Below are 21,082 nucleotides of genomic sequence, written 5' to 3'. Positions count from 1 at the left end.
TCAGAACTTGATCTGTTTTGTTGATTGTACTTAAGAATGGATACTGGATAGCACAGTACCTGCAAGGGCCGAGGGGTGATATTCGTTACTGTTCATCCAAGAGGACCAGTAGCTTAAGAAGTCTGAAAGGTAGGAAGGGTACACTTTGTGAAAAGTTTTAAGTGCCAAATGAGGCAGATTTTAATTGATCCTAGAAGTAATGGGGCCACAGGAGTTTACACAATAGGGACACAACATGGACAGATCTATGTTTAGGAAAATCACTGGCATCTGTGTGGAGAATTCCAATAGATTGGAATGGGAAAGATTTATGGCAAAGAGAACTATTAGGTTATTGAAATCATCCAGGCAAGAGGTGATGAGTGCCTGAATTAGGGTGGTGGCTGTATGAATGGAGACAAAGGACCTTGCATAAGAGATCTGTGGAAGTAGAATATCAAGATTTGGCAGCTGATTAGATATATATGAGAATGAAAGAGGTTGTAAACCTGAGTGAACTGGAAGGATGGAACTTTGAAGTAATGGAAAAATTTGGAAGAATGATGGGTTTTGGAGGAAAGATAATGAGTTGTTTGGGACATATAAAATTTGAAATGCCTACATTACGTCGACTTGAAAGTTTGGTTAAAGGAGGAAACGGGCTAGGTGACATGTAAATCCATCTTGTTTATTCCCTTAAAGCTAGCTGAAGCTAGCAGACTTGTAAGTTCTGTCTGATAAAAGAATGACAAAGTTTTATATGTTTTAGGACAATCCCAGGATGCCTGTGTCCCTCAGATTTATGGTCTCCATTTGTTTTTAACTATACCATGAGAAGAGAAGTTTCTTAGTTGAATAAGTTGCAAATACAAATTGATAAGACAATTGACAAATAGTTTCAGTTGGCAATTATGATCCCAGGATACCTGTTTTTCCCTGTATAGCATATGCCTCTGGGATACCAAAATTAGACAAGTCACATCACTCTGGTTGCAGGCATCTTGTCACAAATGGGTCTTTGAAGTTGCTGATACAGGAAAGGACATTTTTAGGGCAAAACCAAGCAGTCAGATTGATTAGTTCAGGCTTTGGCCCTTATTGGAGTTCAAAATGGTTTGGGGAGAGGTCTATAAGCACATCCAGCATGAAAAGTCCACTATGCAGTTGGCAATGCAGGAGAGGCTGGAGCTGGGTATCATCAGCATAGAGATAGTATTTTAACCCATGAGAACTGAGATTATCAAGTGAGATATTATAAAAATAAAAAGGGCCCAAAATAGAGTCTTAGGGGACACTCACTCCCTAATCATGGTTATGCATGGATAAAGATCCAACAAAGAAGACTGAGAAGGAATGGTCAGAGAGTACAGTTCAGGTGACATCATGGAGGCAAGAAATGATAGATTCTAATAAATAATTGAACATGTAGAATGGAGAAAAGGGAGGCCTGAAAAATAATTCCTGCATTTTTCAGTCTGTGGTTAAGGATGATAGTTGTGTCATTAACAAAAATAGAAAAGTCAGGAAAAAGTTTGTGGAGGGACAAGAGAAGTATCTCTAGTTGTGAAGATAGTTGTACGAGGAGGAAACAGCTCCATCTTTTCCCTTTTCTAGGTATTTTCAGAAACAATCCTAGATAATTTGAATAAACTGGCTCAACTGCTCTGGAGGACAAAGTGGATATCAGTCAAGCCTTTTGTGCTGGCAGGATTGGATGTGAGTGTTAATAAATTTCCACAAACTCATGTGACACTGCAAGAGGAGGTACATTGTGAGATGCAAGGAAAGAACTGTCCTATAGCCCCCCAAACCTTTAGTGTGTGAGGCTTAGTTCTGTAGGGGACAATATGCAAAAATAGGCAAAGACATAACAGGAATGTGTTTTTGAGTCCTAAAACATATCCCAAGTTCCTTTACCATATGAGATACTTGATAAAGAGCTGGTCCTCTAGGAAAGGGAATGGCCTTCCTGCTCTAATGGGGTTCTTTACCTGTGGTCCAAAAGCTTTTTTAAAAAAATATTTTAACTGTATTTTAATAAATTGATTTCCTTTATAATCATCTGTATGTAGCTTCATGCATTTATAAACATTCTGAGGAATACAGACCAAAGAGGTCCATGACGAAGAGAAAGGTTCAAAACCCCTGTGCCTAGGTGCTGAGAATAACAAAAATTAAAGGAAAAAGAAAAGAGATGGAGAAAAATAACCACTATCTTCTGGGAGCTAACTAACTAGAGTTACAGGAAATAGCAACTGTGGAAGACGGTGGTGGGAAAAAGCAACTAGTGATAACTGCTGAGAAGGGCAGTAAGTGAGACATCAGATATTCAATTCATCAATAGACATTTTTAAGCACCTACTATGTGCCAGATACTGTGCTAGGCACTGGAGAATACAAAAAGAGGCCAAAGGCAGTCCCTGCTCCCAAGGATCTTACAATCTAAAAGGGAAGACAACATGCCAACAAATATACACCAAGCAGGCTATATACAGGATAAAAAAGAAATAATTAAAAGAGGAAAAGCACTGGAATTAAGAGGAATTGGAGAAGGCTTCCTGTGGAAGGTGAGATTTTAGTTGGGATGTGGAGGAAGCCAGGGAGGTCAATGGTCGTGATGAGGATTGGAAAGATGGGGGAATTCAGGGACCCCCCAAAGATAGGAGTACAGGACCAGGTTATCTGGAATGAATCCACGGACTCAAGCATTCTTGAAGTCAAGGTGGCAAAGATTTATTATTACCCTTTTCAGTGGGCAAGAGTTCTTAGGGAACCTGCAACTTTAGAGGGGTACAATTAAAGTTTATATAGGATAAACTATAGTAAAACATGTGGCAAATATGCTAAGTGATTCAGGGCAGGATTAGAGGGTGGTTAAGGAGTAGTCAGTTCTTGAAGGAACATGCACTTTTCGTATCTACTGAGTGGGTGTTTTACCCAGAGTTCATCGGGAAATAGCCCAAGGCAGGGACTACATGGAGGTGTAGTTTTAGACCTGCAATGGTCACTAAGTCAACTAACAGTAAGGACTGACTGAGAAATACCCAGGCTGCCCCCATCAATGTCTTATTTTGACAAGATAACGTAGGGAGTCTATTTATGTCTGAGTCTAGGATACACGCAATGAGGAGTCCAGGATACATATGGCAGGTATCAGCCAGTACACAACTAGTCCAAACTAATAAATTCTACAGGTGCAGCTGACTGTTGTATCAGGAAGGGAGATCAATGTTTTGCTAGGGCATGCTGTCCTAGAGCTGGAGAGAAACTGCCAGGGATGGTGTTTTCAGTCTACAGAGAAATGTGATTTTAGAATTGGGGTCCAAGCACAGGCACCCAAGCACCCCATCAATCAGAGTGGAGGAGAGAGAGTGTTCTATGTATGGTGGACAATTGGAGAAAATATCTAGAGCTGAGAGGCAGAGTGTCTTGTTTGTGGAACAAGCCAAGAAGCCAAGTGTCACTGGATGGAAGTGAGCATGTTAGGGAATAAGGAGTGAGAAGACTGGAAAGGTAGGAAGGGGGGAGGTTATAAAAAGCCTGGAATGCCAAACAGAGCATTTTGCCTGATTAGATCTTGGTTTTAGGAAAATCACTCTGGTGGCTGAATGGAGGATGGATTGGACTGGGGAGAGATTTGAGGCAGGCAAATCCACCAATTGGTTCCTATAATTATCAAGGTGTGAGGTGATAGGGCCTTCACTGGAAGGACAGCAGTGTCAGAGAAGGGGGCATATTGGTGAGATGTTGCAAAGGCACAACTGACAGGCCTTGGCAATAGCTCGGGCATGGCTCAGGGTGAGGGAGAGTGGGGATGAATCCAGGATGATTCCTAGGTTGTAAGACCAAGGGACTGGGAGGATGGTGTTGGCCTCCTCAGTAATAGGGAAGGTAGGAGGCAAGGTAGAGTGTAAGGGAAAAGATATAAGCAATACTGGGCAGGCAAAGATGACATGGATGGCAATGCCAATACAGAAAAGCAAACTCCAACCATCTCTGCCAGAGTGCCATTCCAGAGTAAAATAGGGTGTCCCAAAAGTCTTAGGGCAGTTTTGGCTTTAATAAGCTTTAATGATCTTAAAATTACACTTTTGGGAATTTTGGGACACCCTATCCTTTAAATAACTAACTGAAATCACACTGGTGAATCTTACTTCTTTCTATGAGCTCAGATGTGAGTCCTGCTTAGTTCTATTAACCTGTAAATAAAACTTTTCATTTTTTGAGACTTCATAGCTATATGTCTGGAGTAAAAAATGTTTGACACACACATCCCTGCATTATCAGGATCCAGGCAATGAGCCAGAAAAGTGGAGAGTCCCCCAAAGTGTATCCTATTGGTCACATTAAGAAGAAACCTCTGACACAAAGGTTTACATAATAATTTTATTTAGTTAAAAATAAGAGATCAAAACTAAAACACACAAAAAATAAGCTATTATGTATGCACACATAGCCACACCGGGTAGGCTCTAAGATGTAAGTAAAGCAGTAAGTAAAACTGCTACACTAATAAATCAACCAACTTTTGTAAAAGCCTAAATGAAATTATTGCTACTTTAATATTTAAGTTTACAAGAAAACAAGAAATGCCAAAGAAAGGTTTTAAGTGTTCCTAATTATTTAATCACTGAATATCAAGAATTAATTAAAATAATTTTGTTTTTTGAGGAACAAAAAGACAGTCCTCAGATATTTTTTCCTCCCCCCATCAATCTGTTCTCATCTACCCCCAATTCCCCAGCACACACAAATAAATCACCATAACTGAAGCCAAGTCTTCAAATATATTAAATACAGAGTATATATAGGAAAATATAGCTGAGTCAAATTATTACTCAATACTGTAGAGATAGGTACTTTATTGCATGTAGAGAAATTGTGCATTTAAAGCATTAGGATACTATATCTTTAGTTTGGAGCTACTATGGTTGAGGTAGTTGTTGAAATCTGTAGTAATCAGTCTGCATTATTCTCCTTGAAAGGCTTCAGAATTGCAGGCTTTTCTGGTTCCTCTGCTTCTGTTACTTTTGTCAGCTCTGTAAAACAAAATAAGAGAGACAATAAGTGGCTTGCATCAAAACTGGCTTTAGTTGACTCTAGTTTTATATTTCTAAAGGTGTTCACACTAGCTTCTTTTGCAGGGAAGGGAATATTGCTTATACTCTGTACTATACATTTTCAAAATTAACATGCAATTAATCAGAATTCTCTATCACAATGTTTTGTTAAATTCTCCTTTTAAAAGGAGCTAAGTGGCAAAGAAGTTTGTTATTATTAAGGGCTTTAAAAGCCAAGAAATATCATAGGGCCAGATGAAATTCATCTAAATATTCTACCTCTTCCTACAATATTGAATGAGAAGAACTTATGTTCAGAATGATGGCCACAAGGCACTGTGAGACCACCAGTCATCAAGAAAGGATTCAATTGTGTTCAAAAACTGTTCACCAACAACAACAAAAAAACCTGCATGAATTTACAAGAAAAATAAATGAAGTAGAACACACTCTTCCTTAAGCACTCTGGTTAATTTTTTATTATACTATGCTCTATAATATTTTACACATTAGTTCTGTTAGATTCCTATCACTTCATTGGCTAAGACTAAGTAGCTGTTGCAAGCATTCTTTTTTTTATTATTTTCTTCAAGTAGACACTGAAAGAAACCACAGATTGAGTGTTCACTCTGGAATCAGCCAGTGCCCTTGAAATAACGGAGTCAACCTCAGGTGTAAAACAAACAAATCAATACACCTGAGGGCTGTAATGGACATTTGAGACTCTCTAGACTAATTGCTCTGGGTGGCACAGATGGCACAGTGGTTAGAGATCTGGGTCTGGAGGCAGGATAGACCTGACCTCAAATCCAACCTCAGATCACACACTGGCTGTATGAACCTGGGCAAGTGATTTAACTTATGTTTGCCTCAGTTTCCTCATCTGAAAAATGGGGATAATAATAGTGCCTACCTCCCAGGGTTGTTGTGAAGACCAAATGGGATAATAATTATAAAGCACTTAGCACGGTGCCAGGCACCTAGTTAGATATTATTATTATTAAGCCCAGGGTTCTTGAATATTTTAAATGCAGATAGTTACTAAATGCAAACCTTCCCTTCTATTTGAACATCTTATTAAAAGGGGAAGCCTACTTGGAGGACAATTGATAGCTGGAGCTGTTTCTCCATGCCTTCCAGGATCCTGAAGTTCAGGCAGAGCATTTTCTTGGTATGGTTCGGTATGATATTGTTCCGGACTAGCTATTTTGTGACATATTTTAGCCAAGAGAGTTTTAGGCATAGCTGCTTCTTGGTATGTTTTAGGAAAATATTTTTCAGGTACAGACATTTTTTGGCTTATATTTGGTATGAGATCTTTGGCCACAGCTGTTTCTTGGTATGTTTCCATAGGATACTCTTTAATTCCATCTCTTTCTTGGCATTTTTTAGGCAAGAGATATTCAGGCACAGCCCTTTCTTGGGACATCTTAGGGGCATGTTTTTCAAATACATTTTCCTCCTGGCTTGTTTTAGTAAAGAGAACTTTATGTACAGCTGTTTCTTGGTATGTTTTAGGGGCACATTTTTCAGGCATAGCACTTTCCTGGTGTGTTTTAGGAGGAAGGTCTTTGGGCACAGATGTTGTTTGATATGTTTTAGAGGCATGTTTTTCTAGTGCCTCTATTTTCTGGAATGGTGTAGCAAAGCTACTTTCACACACAGTTGTTTCTTGGTTCATTTTAGAGACACCTTTTTCAGACATAGCTTTTTTCTGGCACATCTTAGGAGAGCAATCTCCTTGGCATGTTATAGAGGTATGTTTTTCTGGCACAACTGTTTCTTGGTATGTTTTAAGGGTGCATCTTTCAGACACAGCTATTTCCTGGCATGTTTTTGGTGAAAACTCATCAAGCACAGCTGTTTCATGACATCTCTCAGGTGCATAGTTTTCAGTAATAGCTGTTTCTCGGTGTGTTTTAAGAAAGCAATCTCTAGGAACAGTTGTTTCTTGGTATCCTTTAGAAGAGAAAGATTCAGGCACAACTGTCTCTTGGCATGTTTCAAGGGTGTGTTTTTCAGGCACGGCTATTTCTTGGCATGTTTTAGGAGAGAGATCTTCAGGCATATCTGTCCCTTGGTATGTTTCGAGGGTGTATTTTTCAGGCACAGCTATTTCTTGACATGTTTTAGGAGAAACTGCTTCATAAACGGCTATTTCTTGACTTCTTTTAGGTGAAGAATTTTCAGTTTTGGCTCTTTCTTGAAATGTTTTAGGAGAGAGATCTTCAGGCACATCTGTCTCTTGGTATGTTTCAAGGGTGTATTTTTCAGGCACAGCTATTTCTTGACATGTTTTAGGTGAAAGTGCTTCATAAATGGCTGTTTCTTGACTTCTTTTAGGTGAAGAATTTTTAGTTTTAGCTCTTTCTTGAAATGTTTTAGGAGAGAGATCTTCAGGCACATCTGTCTCTTGGTATGTTTCAAGGGTGTATTTTGCAGACACATCTACTGTCTGGCATGTTTTAGGAGAAAGCTTTTCAGGTACCACTGATTCTTGGCATCTCTCAGGTGCATAGTTTTCAGTGATATCTGTTTCTTGTGTTTTTGGAGAGCAATCTTTAGGAAGAGCTGTTTCTTGGTATCTTTTAGGAGATAAAGATTCAGGTACAACTACTCCTTGGCATGTTTTAGGAGGTATCTCTTTAAATGCAGTGGTTTCTTGGTATGTTTCAGAGGCATGTTTTTCAGGCACAGCTGTTTGTTGGCATGTTTTAGGAGAAAGATCCTGAGGCTCAGATGTTTCTTGGTATGCTTCAGTTGTGTAGACTTGAGGCATAGCTGCATGTTGATATGTTTTAGGGGCATGTTCTATCACAGTCACTTCTTGGTTTTTGGTAGAATGGAAGTCCTTGGCAACAGTCACCAGTGGCTCCTTCTGCTGCTCTCGAGATGGCAGTTCTTTCTTTGTTTTTTCTTCCTTTTCCACTTTCACAACTTGTAGAGGAGGCTCCTTTGTTTCTTTAGCTTGTGGCCGGCCTCGACCTTTTGCTGTTCTTTGTCGTTTGCTTTGATTTTGTGATCTGTTAGGATGACAAAAGAAGATTCTAAAACAGGATTTCAGCATCCATGTAAAAAAAAAAAATAGCATTGTAATATAACTCCAGTTAGAGTGGGGATAAAAACTGAGCTCTTACTTTTCTAATGTTTGGCCAGCCCAGTGGAGAGTCAGAGCTCAGGGTTTATGTAGCTAAGGAGGTGATTAGAATACACTTTCATCCAAGATTTAGGGGCAGCTAGGTGATGCAGTGGGTAGAGCACTAGTGCAGGAGTCAGGAAGACCTGAGTTCAAATCTCACCTCAGACACTTGACACTCACTAACTGTGTGACCTTGGGCAAATCACTTAACCCCAATTGCCTCATCCTGGGTCATCTCCAGTCATCCTGATGAATGGTCATTGGATTCAGATGACTCTGGAGGAGAAGTGAGGCTGGTGACCTGCACAGCCCTCCCTCACTCAAAAAAACCAAAGTGAAGTGCAAGTCATGTCATCATTTCTCTGATGGCATGGGTCTTCTTCAGCAACAAAGGACGAACACACCATCCAAGATTAGGAGGAGAGAAGGTAGGAAAAGGTATTTTACTATACTGTATTATTAGATTTAGAGCAAGAAGTGACCTTGGAGTTCATTTATTCCAACCCCTTTCATCTTACAGAGAGTGAAACAGGTTCTGTGAATTTGCCCAAAGGTACACAAACTTGGAATCAAATCTAGGTCCTCTGATAAATCTAAGGCTTTTCCCACTATGTCTTTAAGAGTCTTAACAGCTCCAAAAGACTCATAATGGAAAATGCTATCCATATTCAGAGAAAGAACTACAGAGTCTGAATGCAAATCAAAGTATACTATTTGTTCTCTCTCTCTTTTTTTTGTTTTATTTCGGGTTTTTTTTGTTTGTTTGTTTTTTCTTTCTCATGGTTCTTCCCTTTGATTCTAATTTTTCTTTAGAAAATGACTAAAGTGAAAATATATCTAATATTAATGTATATATAGAGCCCATATCAGATTGCATACCATCTTGGGTAGAGGGGAGAAGGGAGACAGAGAAAATTCAGAGGTTGTGGAACTGAATGCTGAAAACTAAAAATAAATTCATTTTTAAAAACATCTGAGATAATCTGTCCATGCCTACCTAGTATCTAACGTGAGTTAACCGGAAGATATTTGAAGGGCACTAGGCAGAAATAGATGCCTAATCTCATTCTAGTAGGTTCAGAAGGGATTAGACAAGATGATCTCTGGGTCTAAATTCTATTATTTCAATTTATTTTCTCCTGTGGAAGGAAAAAAGTGATAGGAGAGGAAATTTAGTAATAGTGACTTGGTCAGATTCAGGTCAATCAGATATGGGGATTGAGTTGCTGTGAGCCTTCTGTTAAAGTAGCTCAGTGGTGTAATGGATAGGATGCTTATCCTGGAATCAGGAACACCTGAATTCAAATCTGACCATAGACATTTACTAGCTGTGTGACTGAACAAGTCACTTAGTCTTTATCTGGCTCAGTTTTCTCAAGTGTAACGTGGGATAATAACAGCACCTACTTCATAGGGTTGTTCTGAAGATCAAAAGAAATAATGCTTGTAACATAGGCACTTAACAAATGCTTGTTTTTCTTTTCTAACCTGGGGCTAGCCTTGAGAATTCAGTTCAGCAATTCCAGGAAGAAAATAAGAAGCTTCCTGTAAGAGACAAATTGACTTTAGTTTCAAGGTCCTAAAATCTCTGATGTATCATATCTTCCTTTGCTACCCAAACCTCTTGGCAGATCAGAAGTCAATAATACTGTCTTTATCTTTGGCTTGTTTTGGGAATTCTCTTGTTCCTGACTGCCAGCCAGTTTTTCCTCATGGTTTCATCTTTTTTTCTGGCACCGAAGTTAGAGTGCTAGGCCTGCAGTCGGGGAGACTCTTTTTTCTAAGTTCAAATCCAGAACTGTGGTAAGAATAAGAAAAACATGATCCCTGTCTAGCCTCCATCACTTACTACTTGCTAGTCCGCCAGTCACTTTACATCTGGGAAAGTCCATTTGCTCATCTATAAAATTGGAATCAGAGAATATAGAGCTGAATGGACATTTAAAGAACATCTTGTGCAACTCCTTTGTATATAAGGAGAGTGAGATCCGGAGGAGTAAAGTGCATAGTCATATAGGTATTAAGAAGAAAAGCTAGGAGGCAGCTATGTGGTACCGTGGATAGAACACCAGCCCTGGAGTCAGAAGTTCAAATCCAGTCTCAGACATATGCTAACAATGTGACCCTTGGTAAGTCATTGAACCCCGATTGCCACCCTCCCTACTAAACCTCTTGGCCATCTCCATACAAGAAAATATTTGATTTTTCTACCACATAGAATTTTTATGAAACTCAAGTAACACATTTATCTGACACCTTAACATTTACAAAGTGTTTTACATCTCATTTGATATACCAACTCTGAGATAGATGCTATTATCTCTGCATTTTGTGGCTCAATCCTTGACAAAGATACTAGAGTGGTTAACCATTCCCTTCTCCTATACATCTTACAGATGAGGAAACTGAGGCAAACAGACTTACTCAGGGTCACAGAACTAGTAAGTGTCTGAGACTGGATTTGAACTTAGGAAAAAGAGTTTTTCAGACTCCAGGCCTGAATGAGACCTATCCTCTGAAGCCTACCTGCCCCACCTTCCAAAGGAGAAAACAAAACTGATGAGGCTCAGACGGGTCAGCTGACTTGTCCAAAATCACATGGATAGTGAACGTCTAAGGTGGAATTTGATTACAGGTCTTGCTGGACCTGAGTCTAGCATTATCCACTATACCACAGTATCTCTCTATGTAAAAGCACTATGTGAACTCTATATACAAATACGAGTGATTAGTTTTATTCATGCTGCTCTCTAGATTTCCTCAGATGCTACCTGCTATCTTTCCAATGTACTTATATTTCCTTGTAACTAATTTACCCAAGCCACTGTGATGTCTCTCTTTCTTGGGCTTCAGCTTTTCTTTTCCTGAGTAGCTCTCGGCTCCGCAAACATCGAGTTCCTGTGATCTCTGTCGGACCAAAATAAAAGATCTTGATCAAGAAAATGCAATATAATTTAACTGACCCACACTGAGGAAAGAGATTATAGAATCTCTGTAACCCAGTAGTCTCAGAATTTGGGGTAACTGGCATCCATTCCTCTTTTTACCCCCCTAGATCACATTTCTCTCTGCAACAAGTTCTGATCTCAAGCATTACTTCCATCCTAAGGGTGAAGAGGAACGATTCTAAGCACAAAGGAGACCTCAGACTTCAGCTGTCTATGACTGTGTCCTCACAATGGCTCCTTGAGTAAATGACATTTCACTGGATCTTCACAAAACCAGTGTTTGGACCAGGGGACCATGACCAAAGAAATAGCAATTTACCCTATATAACTTCACTTCTTTTAAAGAGTGAATCCTCTGGAAAGTTTAGTCTGCAAACCTAAAACAAAAACATCATGCTCTATTCAAGCTCTATTTTTCTCTTCTTCCTTTCTCTGACAAACTTCTTGAATATCAATAATCTATCTACCAGAGATGTCCAAGAGAGAACATGCAGCTACAAGTGGCCCACAAAACTCCGTTACAGCCTGAATCAGGTTAAAATGTAAATGAAAAATGATTAACAAAAAAATAAGATAACCTCTAAATCATTTTAATTTGTGGTTTTCTAAATAATATGCAATCCCCAGTGATCCATTTCTCTTTGAGTTTGACACCATTGCGTTACACCCCTACCTGTACTTCCTTCCCTCTCATTTCCTTCTCAACTCGTTGCAGTCTAGTTATCTGAGTCTACCATTTACTGCCTATATGGCTTTGAGCAAGTCACTTTATCTCTTTGAATTCAATGTATTCATCTGTAAAATGAAGAGTTTAGCTACTCCGTAATCTGGCCTTCATCTGTCTTTCAACCTTAGTTCTAATTTTCCCCGCTATAACCAGTGTGATCTATTCATTGTACCCTTGTTTATTTTCACTTCTTTCCCTTATCTCATGTTGATTCCCATCATGAAATGCCTTCCCTTGTCTTCTCTGCCAATCCACATCCTACCTACATTTCAAAATTCACCTCAAGTTCCATCACCTCCATGAAACCTCCCTTTGACTCTCCAGCCCACAGTGATGTCTCTCTCCTCTAAAGACCTATAGTATTTTCTATGTATACTGTTCATTTAGAAGTTATTGAATTATAATCCATATTCTTGCTATTTGGATGCATATAGCTTTATCTTCATTATATTCCCAGAGGAAAGGAATCAATGCTTAATTTGAGGAAGCATAAAACTTCTTGAAGGAGTATTACAGGATCATAAAATCCTAGAATTTAGAAGGGACTTTACTGGCTCCCTGGTCCGACGCAATCTGAAGTAGAATTCCCCTCTACTACATGCCTGACGTGTGGCCATGCATTTCCCCTGAGTCATGGGCTCCATAGTTTGGTTTTTTTCCACAGTCATATCATCATAAAAGTTCTGTGGACCAGTTCATCATATGCATGCACCTTTGCAACCAAATTAGAGCCACAAACATTTAAAAGAACTATCAATCAGCAAGTAGATGTGTTTGCTTAGTATATGAAATCTGAAATATCAAGGCATTTAGAAATTCAATGGATGTTGTTCTGCACTAAAATTATTTTTCCCTAAAGTAACAATATGGTGAGGTTTTATGGTTCTTTTATTTGTCGAATGACAAATTATCCATTTTCCTAGTCTCTAATTTATTTTTTGAATTCTTACGGCAGTTGTGCTGTTTAGATTAGAATCTCACCTGTTATCTTTCAGGTCTTCAGTTTCTTCCAAAACTTTTTCCATATTTAATATAGAATTTGTTCAAGAGCCATAGTTTTCTCATTATGAACACATAAGCTATTTCTAATTTAAAATAACAAAATCCTAATATTTTCTAACAGAAGTCCCAGATACTAAAAAAAAAATCCTTAAAGAATCAATAGCAATAAATAATGGCAACCAAGATAATAATGAAAACAATTTACTCAAAAGCTTTAAAGATTTGTTTTTTTTCAAAATTATTCTTATCCAGAAAAAAATGTCTCAGTCTACCTGTATTTTCCTCTTCCTTGTCTCCTCAAACACTTACATATACAGAGGACCGTGGTCTAAATAATTAAGATTTGCACATATCATTTCTTTTTAGTCATTTAGTTTTAATTTTCTGTTTGCTCATCCCCTTTTTCAGACTCAAGGAATCATTCTTTCATTACTTTTTTCTGTTTCTTCAGGTTGTAACCTAAAAACTTTTAAAATCATAGGACTAGAGACAACAGGATGCCTAATGTCTTGTTTCCCATAATTATTAGTAAATATTCATCAGTGGTCTGTGCAAGATCCACACAGAACAAGGAAGAAAATATAATTCCTGATGTATCCAACAGCTCCCACTTCACAGTTTCTGCACTAACTTTCTGCACTTACCTGGAACATTGTCCTCTTTCTGGCCAAGGGCAGGCATTTCATCAACGTCCTGGAGAAGCCGGTCCCTTTTTACATCATTCATCCTTCTTCAGTTGGTGACTGCAGTTTAGTGCGACTGCCACAAGTACCAGCCGAGCAGCTGACTCAAGACACTTGGAACAACTAATGCTTTAAAAAAAAAAACAAAAAAACCCAAACATTAGTCTTCCCGCCCAAATGTCTTATCTGGTCAGACCACTTCTGCTTGGCTGGTTCCATTTTCTTTATCAATCTCTAAAGGTGTGTAAAGGGGGAAAGTGTATGGTGATGCATCCTTGGCCTTCATCATCATATTACTATTTTTACAGTGAGGCCCTCTGATAACACCCTGACTTACAAATATTCCCCATCATTCCTTGTCTGTTTGGGTATATCTGCCTAAGTGCACACTTACGGGTTCTTCCCGCTTACATAGTTTTCCCGCCCAGTGCATTTTCTCTGCATACTCTTGCAAAATGACAGAAAGAATTTTATGATTTAAGTGACTAGCTTAGTTTAATAACTGAAACATAAGAAAAATAATCACTTGTTGGGTTTTTAAAGAAAGAGTCCCTTTTAAAGTACTGATTATTTATGTGACCCAAGACAACAAGTAAAGCATACAAGTATGGATCCAATAAGAACTAATAAGCATTAATAATTATTTATTAATAATGGATTACTTATTAAATTAAATTTTAATTTGAAATTAAATTTATTAATAATTAGTAAGGTGAGGATGTCAGTATCAATTCAGAGAAATTAGGTTAACAATGTCCAATTGCAGATATATTAAGAGATCATCTGGTTGGTTCTTCAGAGGAGATGGGCTTCCTTTTTTCCTCTCAAGTTTTATTGGTGTCTTTTGCTTAAAAATCACAGTCATTTCTACATATGTTTTCCTACCCTCACATTGAACGCTCTTTTGTGTCAAAAACAAATAGTTAAATTAAAACGACTTACAGAGTGACTACACCTGTCAAAACATGTGATGTTCTGCCCCGCTTCTTCCATAATTCCCTGCTTCTCCCCTGAAAAAAGAGAAGGAATGTTTCATTATCTGTTCTCTTAAAGCTGGGCTTTCTTTTCATGCATTTTTATAATCATTCTGGTTCTGCTTAATTCACTGCAGCTCAGTTCATACAAATTTTCCAATATTTCTCCAAAATTCTTATATTTACCCTTTCTCATTGCATAATAATATTTCATTAAAGTCATATACTACAGTTTGTTCAACCATTCCCCAACAGATAGGCAGTCTCTTTGTTTCTAGTTCTTTACTGCTACAGATAGTATTGATAGAAATATCTTGGTATATATTGGATATTTCTTTCTGTTTTAATTCTTTGGGATATATGTTCAGTAGTGAAACCATTGGGTCAAAGAATGTGAAACAGTTTGGTCTCTTTTCTTGCATAATTGCAAATTATTTTGGTCTGTCCATTTCTCAAAGTCAAGAATGTAGTCAGTTCAACACTATTCCCATACTTCCCTGAAGAACCCTAGTGTTTTGGGGAGGCTGAGAAAAAGAAACCCATAATAGCCATCATTTCCCAAGGAAGGGAGGAGAGAAAATTCTCCCTTCCTGAAGTCTGAGAAAGGGAATGTGAGAATAACCTTCTTTGAGAGTCATCCAGTGCACTGAGAGTTTAAGTGACTTGCCCCACCTCAGACAACCAATGGGTCTGAGATAGACTTAAGCCTGAATATTCCTGGCTTTGAAGCTGCCTCTCTTGATGATGATGATGATGATTATGATGGTGGCGATGGTGATGACAGGAAGAAGGGGAAGAAGAATAAAGGAGGAAGATAAGGAGAAGATAAAAGAAGAACAAAGACCAAGTCAGATATGTGTGAAAAACTGGGTTGAGGGAGGACGAGGAAAGGAGGAAGGTTAGTTACAGCCTGATCGCAGCATGAGTGAAAAACATGGCCATAGTTTTTGTGATATGGCATTATAGAAAGTGCAGCTGGATTGGGAGACTATATTCCTAGAAAATGGAAGCATATTGTGGTCGTGAAGCTGGAAGATAATGAGCAGTAATAAATCCTCCTAACCCAAAAATCCAATCTAGTCTGTAAACTTTGATTTCTATTTGAATGCATACTTACAAGCCCACATTGCCAGAGGTGATTGTTGCCTGAGCTATATATATAGCAGCAGCCTAACGATATTCTGGATTATACTTTTAAAATGGTTATTCCATGTAGTAAATTTTTCCCTTGAAAATGCCCTCAATTTCTTTTTTTGTTTCAGAATTTCCTCAATCACTTTTCCCCCATGTGATTTTTCATATTTCAACCTCCCCAACCCATCCATTTATATTTGTGGGGTTTGTGACTATTATTTCAAATTAAAAATCATTCCTTAATCAAGTTAGTCTGCAAAACTGTGACAGAAGACCATTTCTGCTTATCAGGGCAATTTTATAAACCCAAGTGAATCTGAAGAAAAAATGTATAGTGTGTACTGCTGTAGAAAAGATAGGTATATAAAGAATTGTGCTTGAATCCACTATATGTAAATCAGGTCATGCTTTAAATAGACTAGGAATGAATGCAAAGGAAATCTATAAAGATTCCTTTTTAAGACAAAGAATACTGTTGTAACGAGAATGAATGCCCCTTTACCCTCTGTCTCTTTGTAAATGTGGATGTTCCTATATTCTGTTTTCTTAAAGAGTATGAATAATGCATGAGACATTTTGAATGCAAAAAATATAAAATATTAATGATTGTCCTTCAGAGATGTGGTTTTTAACAATTGGGCCCACTCTTTAGTGGCTTGGATGATGGCAGCCCATTGGAATAACCTCATAAACATACTAATAGCACTTTTCAGAGAATACAAAGTGTTTCATTAGCATGAGTATCCTGCTTTATAAAAGCAGCTTCTCCCAATGAAGAGTACACTGTGTGCGTATGCAGGGAATGACACTTGGTCTAATTCACTTTTTCTTTCCTAATCAAACATAATCTGACAGCTTAGTGCCAATGAGGATATAGATGGACTGGACCCACTAAAGCAGGTCAGCACCATTCTCAGAGAGTCGCCCAGTACCCTGAGAGGTTCAGTGACTTGTCCCACATCACACAGCCAATGCATCAGAGATGGGCCTGGAACAGGAATCCTCCTGGCTTTATCTGCTGCTGATATTGCTGCTGCTGAGGATGATAATGATGATGGTGATGGTGGTGGTGGTGGTGATGGTGGTGGTGGTGATGGTGGTGGTGGTGGTGATGGTGGTGGTGGTGATGGTGGTGATGATGGTGATGGTGGTGGTGGTGGTGATGGTGGTGGTGGTGATGGTGGTGGTGGTGATGGTGGTGGTGGTGGTGATGGTGGTGGTGATGATGGTGATGGTGATGGTGGTGGTGGTGGTGATGGTGGTGATGGTGATGGTGATGGTGATGGCGATGGTGGTGGTGGTGATGGTGGTGGTGGTGGTGATGGTGGTGGTGGTGGTGGTGATGGTGGTGGTGGTGATGGTGGTGATGGTGATGGTGATGGCGATGGCGATGGTGATGGTGGTGGTGGTGGTGATGGTGGTGGTGGTGATGGTGGTGATGGTGATGATGAAAGGAGGAGGAGAAAGAGGGGTAAAGGAGAAGGAAACAGAAGGGGAGGAGGGAAGAGGAAGAGAAAGGAGGAGAAGGGAGAGGAGAAGGCAGGAAAAAAGGAGAAAGAGAAGAAGAAAATAATAATATGGATAGGCTAAGTCTACATTTCTACCTCTAGGTAGATTATCTCCAGGTAAGGCTATACTTACCATTGTCCTAAACAAATGAGAATTCATCTTGTTCTGAAAAAAAATTCAGGGCTTAAAATTTTTTCACGAAGGCAAAATTTTTATTTCATTGTATGTATGACTGACATCCCTCAGGGTGCAGATGAAGTCTATTTAGAGTCATATGATACGTTTAAGATCAAGAAATGCTATTGATTCCTATTTCTCTCAAATCAGATTTCTAAAGTTGCCCATCATTGGTATCTTCAGCTTCATCGTCATCAATCGGCAGCAGCCACAGCAATCAACATCAGTACCTCCAAGAGAAGGGACACTTCACCAGAAACTATATTGTTAGTCAGATTGCATTTGCAATGAATTTCATGATGCGTCCATCCAAAATCTCTTGGTTATCATTTAATTGCATTCTAACACTGAATTACTAAAAAAAATCACATTCTCCAGTTCTTCAAAAATCTCAGCCCCAGCTCTGTGTAAAGGCTTTCCTTGCTTTTTTCACTTCCTCCAGCTTTACTGACTGACACCCATGATGCCTAAGAATCATGACTCTAGCATTGCTCTCTTAGGAAGACATGAATAATAAATAGCTCCAGCAGGAGTTCAGGGTATCATAAATTCCCAGTCAACAGGCAGCACAACTCAAACAGGACATATCAGAAATATTTTGTTATTTCCTACGGTGGTTTCACCTAGTATCATTTTCAGAGTTTCATGGTTATAATGTTGAAATGCATTTTTCACATTTTTGTGTGGATTAAGTAGAATCATACTAACAAGAAATAATTTTCTTTTTGGAGACCACCACTAAAACCCTATTCCTATATCTCATTTTACTATGAAGGTGAACCTAGAATCTTTAAGTCTATAGCACGGGAGCAGCAAATCACACCAAGCCAGAAGGACTTCCGTTGCTCCAGAGATGGACTTTGTCTTCTCCCTTCTAACCTATTCAAGTGTTGAAAGGATCATCAACAAAAAGAAGCCTCAAGTTGATGATTTTTTTTCTCAGAGATTATCATACTTGAGTTCCAAAAGTCAGTTAGTTAAGCGCAAGATGGAAGACATACAGGATAGCCATTTTTCCAAAAAAAAAGATCATAATGTTAATGAAGTTACAGGTCAGTGTGACTCAGCAGTTTGATATTTAAAGGAAATTAATGAATTCATGGGCTGATGAAGAAAGGGATAGTATCTAGGACTAAGAATGTGCTGGTTAAACCATGGTAAGAGTACTGAGTTAGTTTCTAGACATCCCATTTTATGAAGGACTTTGATAAACTGTAGAATCAGCGGAGGAAGGTAACCAGACTGGTGAAAGGCCTTGAATTCATGCCATATGAAGACAGGCCAGAGAAACTTCAGATATTTTAGCCTGAGGAAGGGAAGATTTGGGGGGAATAGAAATAGCTGTTATCAAGTATTGGAAGGGCTATTGAGTAAAAGATACTTGTTCTACTTAACTCCAAAGGGCATAACCAGGAGCAGTGAACAGAAGTTGAAAAGAGTCAAATTTAGGCATGATATTTTTAAAAAAATTTAATCAGAGTTATTAAAAAAGCAACCCAAGTTTGTGGGGATTCCCTGTTTTGGAAGTCTTCAAACAAAGACTAGATGACCATCTGTCAGGTATAGACATGCATGGGAATAATAGTTCATCACTGAGGTCCCTTTCAGAACTAAAATTCGGTAGTGGCATATGATTCATACAAACTATCTGTACAAATCATCTTCTTGGGAGAAGTTATGATCTTCATCAGTGGAGGAAATGCCCACATCTATGAAATTATGAACTTAATGTCACACTAATTGTTTCAAAACCACAAATAACATGTGTGTATATGTTCACAACTACATGTACAATTTACAAAGCATTTTGTATCCATAAGTTTTTTTTGCTTTTCAGAGTGACCTTGTAAAACAAATACAGCAGGAACCATTTACCCCTTTTCAGAGATGAGTAAACTGAACTCAGTGCTACCACTGCCCAACACCACAGGGCTAGTAAATAGCTGAGATGGGACTAGAACCAAATTCTTCTCACTTTGGGTCCAAGTTACTTTCGATTATATTACACAGCATTTTTCCATCATCAACATCTTTTTTATTCAGTCTATATTTTATTGAATAGCAATGTTTCATACAGATTTACTTTGAATGAATGAATGAAAGAGCATTAAGCACTTAATATGTGCCAAGCACTGAGGGATACAAATAGAATGAGCAAAATATTCCCTATTCTCATGTAGTTAACACGCTAATGGATAGAGACAATATATAGAAGAGAGTTTAGCTGCAGGGCAGATAGAAAGACCCAGAAGTCCTAAGAGGGGAGTAACAGAGCAAATGTCAAAACCCAGAGGTCTTAGGATTAGCTTGGCATTTGGTAAAAATTAACGCCACTTATGTCAGGTGCTAGGGGAAATGCTCATGCTATTGGCAGAGGCAGTAGGATGTAATGGAAACAACGCTGGACTGGGAAACGAGATCTGAGGTCATGGCTTGGCTCTGCCACAAACCTGTTACATAATGTTAGACAAGTCCTTTCCTCTTTAGGGGCTGCATCTATTCTAAATTTAATATCTTTGGGAAGACCTTGGAAGAACATGAAGAAAGACTGATAGAAATATTGGGTGTCTAAGGAACAATGTCTCAAAACTTTCTACTCACAACTGACAGAGTCTTAGTGAAGTATGTGGCTCACATCTATGCTGGTCTCAATAAGGTGGAAGCTCTAACTCAGAGAAGGTAGAAGTACTTCTCACTTAGCTAGGCCCAAAGAACCTCCAAGAACTAAGAATTTTTCTAGGAGTTAGTGGTTATAAAAAATGTGTTACCAAAAAAAACCTCCCAAAATTCAACTACCTCAAGCATTCATAATTGAAAAGGTGCAAAAGGCAGGAATTTTTTTAAAGTTGTCTTAGAGTGAACAAATCTCTTCAGAGACTGATGAACAGAAAGATGTGAATAAGCTTTCAAAGGTTTGGTTAACTTCTTCACACATACAGTCTTGTTCACCTATACTGATCCAAATAAGAATTTTGTCCAATAACAGATGCCAATTTGGAGAGATTGAGAGCAGTCCTCTGCTAAGAGTATAATGCCAGACTGATTTAGCTATTTTTCTTTGTCTCATTAAAGGGGCCATCCCCTGACTACTCCTGACACAGTCCTATTTATTGAATGGGCGTTACCTCACCCTAAGTGAGTACTTGCAAAGATCTTGACCTAAAGGGCTCAAGGTCTTCCATTGCATCCTGGGTCATCTGCAGTCATCCTAATGAATATCTGGTCACTGGATTTAGATGGCTCTGGAGGAGAAGTGAGGCTGGGGACCTGCACAGCCCTCCCTCACTCAAAACAAAGTCAAGTGCAAGTCATGTCATCATTTCTCTGATGGCATGGTCTTCTTTGGCAATGAAGGATGAACACAACAACAAAAACAATAGTCATATGAAATCAATTGCATTTGGCAAAAGAGAAATGAGCAACAGTGAGATCTCTAACCCTTTTCACAAGCTAAAGTTCCTTTCTTTGAAATGGGTAGCAACTTAGAAATTCAGACTATCCACCTGTCTGTTTGTCTATCTATATAAATACACAGACAGACAGAGATAGAGACAAAAACAGAGAGAGAGAGACAGAGAGAGAGCTTATAAGTCAATTAGTTAAGTGCAAGATGAAAGAGAAATTATAGGACTTGCATTCTGGCCAGGGCTAAGGTAGAAACTCTTTGCCAGAGATGGGTGACAGCACTAGCCAACTATGAAGTCAGTACTCACTAAAAGCCAGGGAAGACGAATATCAACACAGATGCCC

The 21,082-nt window shown here is 38.7% G+C and overlaps 1 protein-coding gene across 1 annotated transcript; it reads right to left on the bottom strand.

Moving 5' to 3' along the window:
- Positions 1-4,351: 4,351 nt before the first annotated feature.
- On the bottom strand, positions 4,352-13,659 carry HEMGN (hemogen). The gene is made up of 4 exons (XM_072650438.1): positions 13,500-13,659; positions 10,995-11,085; positions 6,135-8,062; positions 4,352-5,018 (listed from the first exon to the last, which is right to left on the bottom strand). Exons 1-4 carry the CDS (start codon positions 13,579-13,581, stop codon positions 4,939-4,941), a joined length of 2,181 nt encoding a protein of 726 aa, XP_072506539.1. The 5' UTR covers positions 13,582-13,659; the 3' UTR covers positions 4,352-4,938.
- Between the last annotated feature and the right edge of the window lie 7,423 nt (positions 13,660-21,082).

This window comes from Notamacropus eugenii, chromosome 3 (genome assembly GCF_028372415.1).
Source record: "Notamacropus eugenii isolate mMacEug1 chromosome 3, mMacEug1.pri_v2, whole genome shotgun sequence".
Classification (NCBI taxonomy): Eukaryota; Metazoa; Chordata; class Mammalia; order Diprotodontia; family Macropodidae; genus Notamacropus; species Notamacropus eugenii.
Note: the sequence above shows the minus strand (reverse complement) of the source record. Positions and strands in the feature narration are given on the sequence as shown.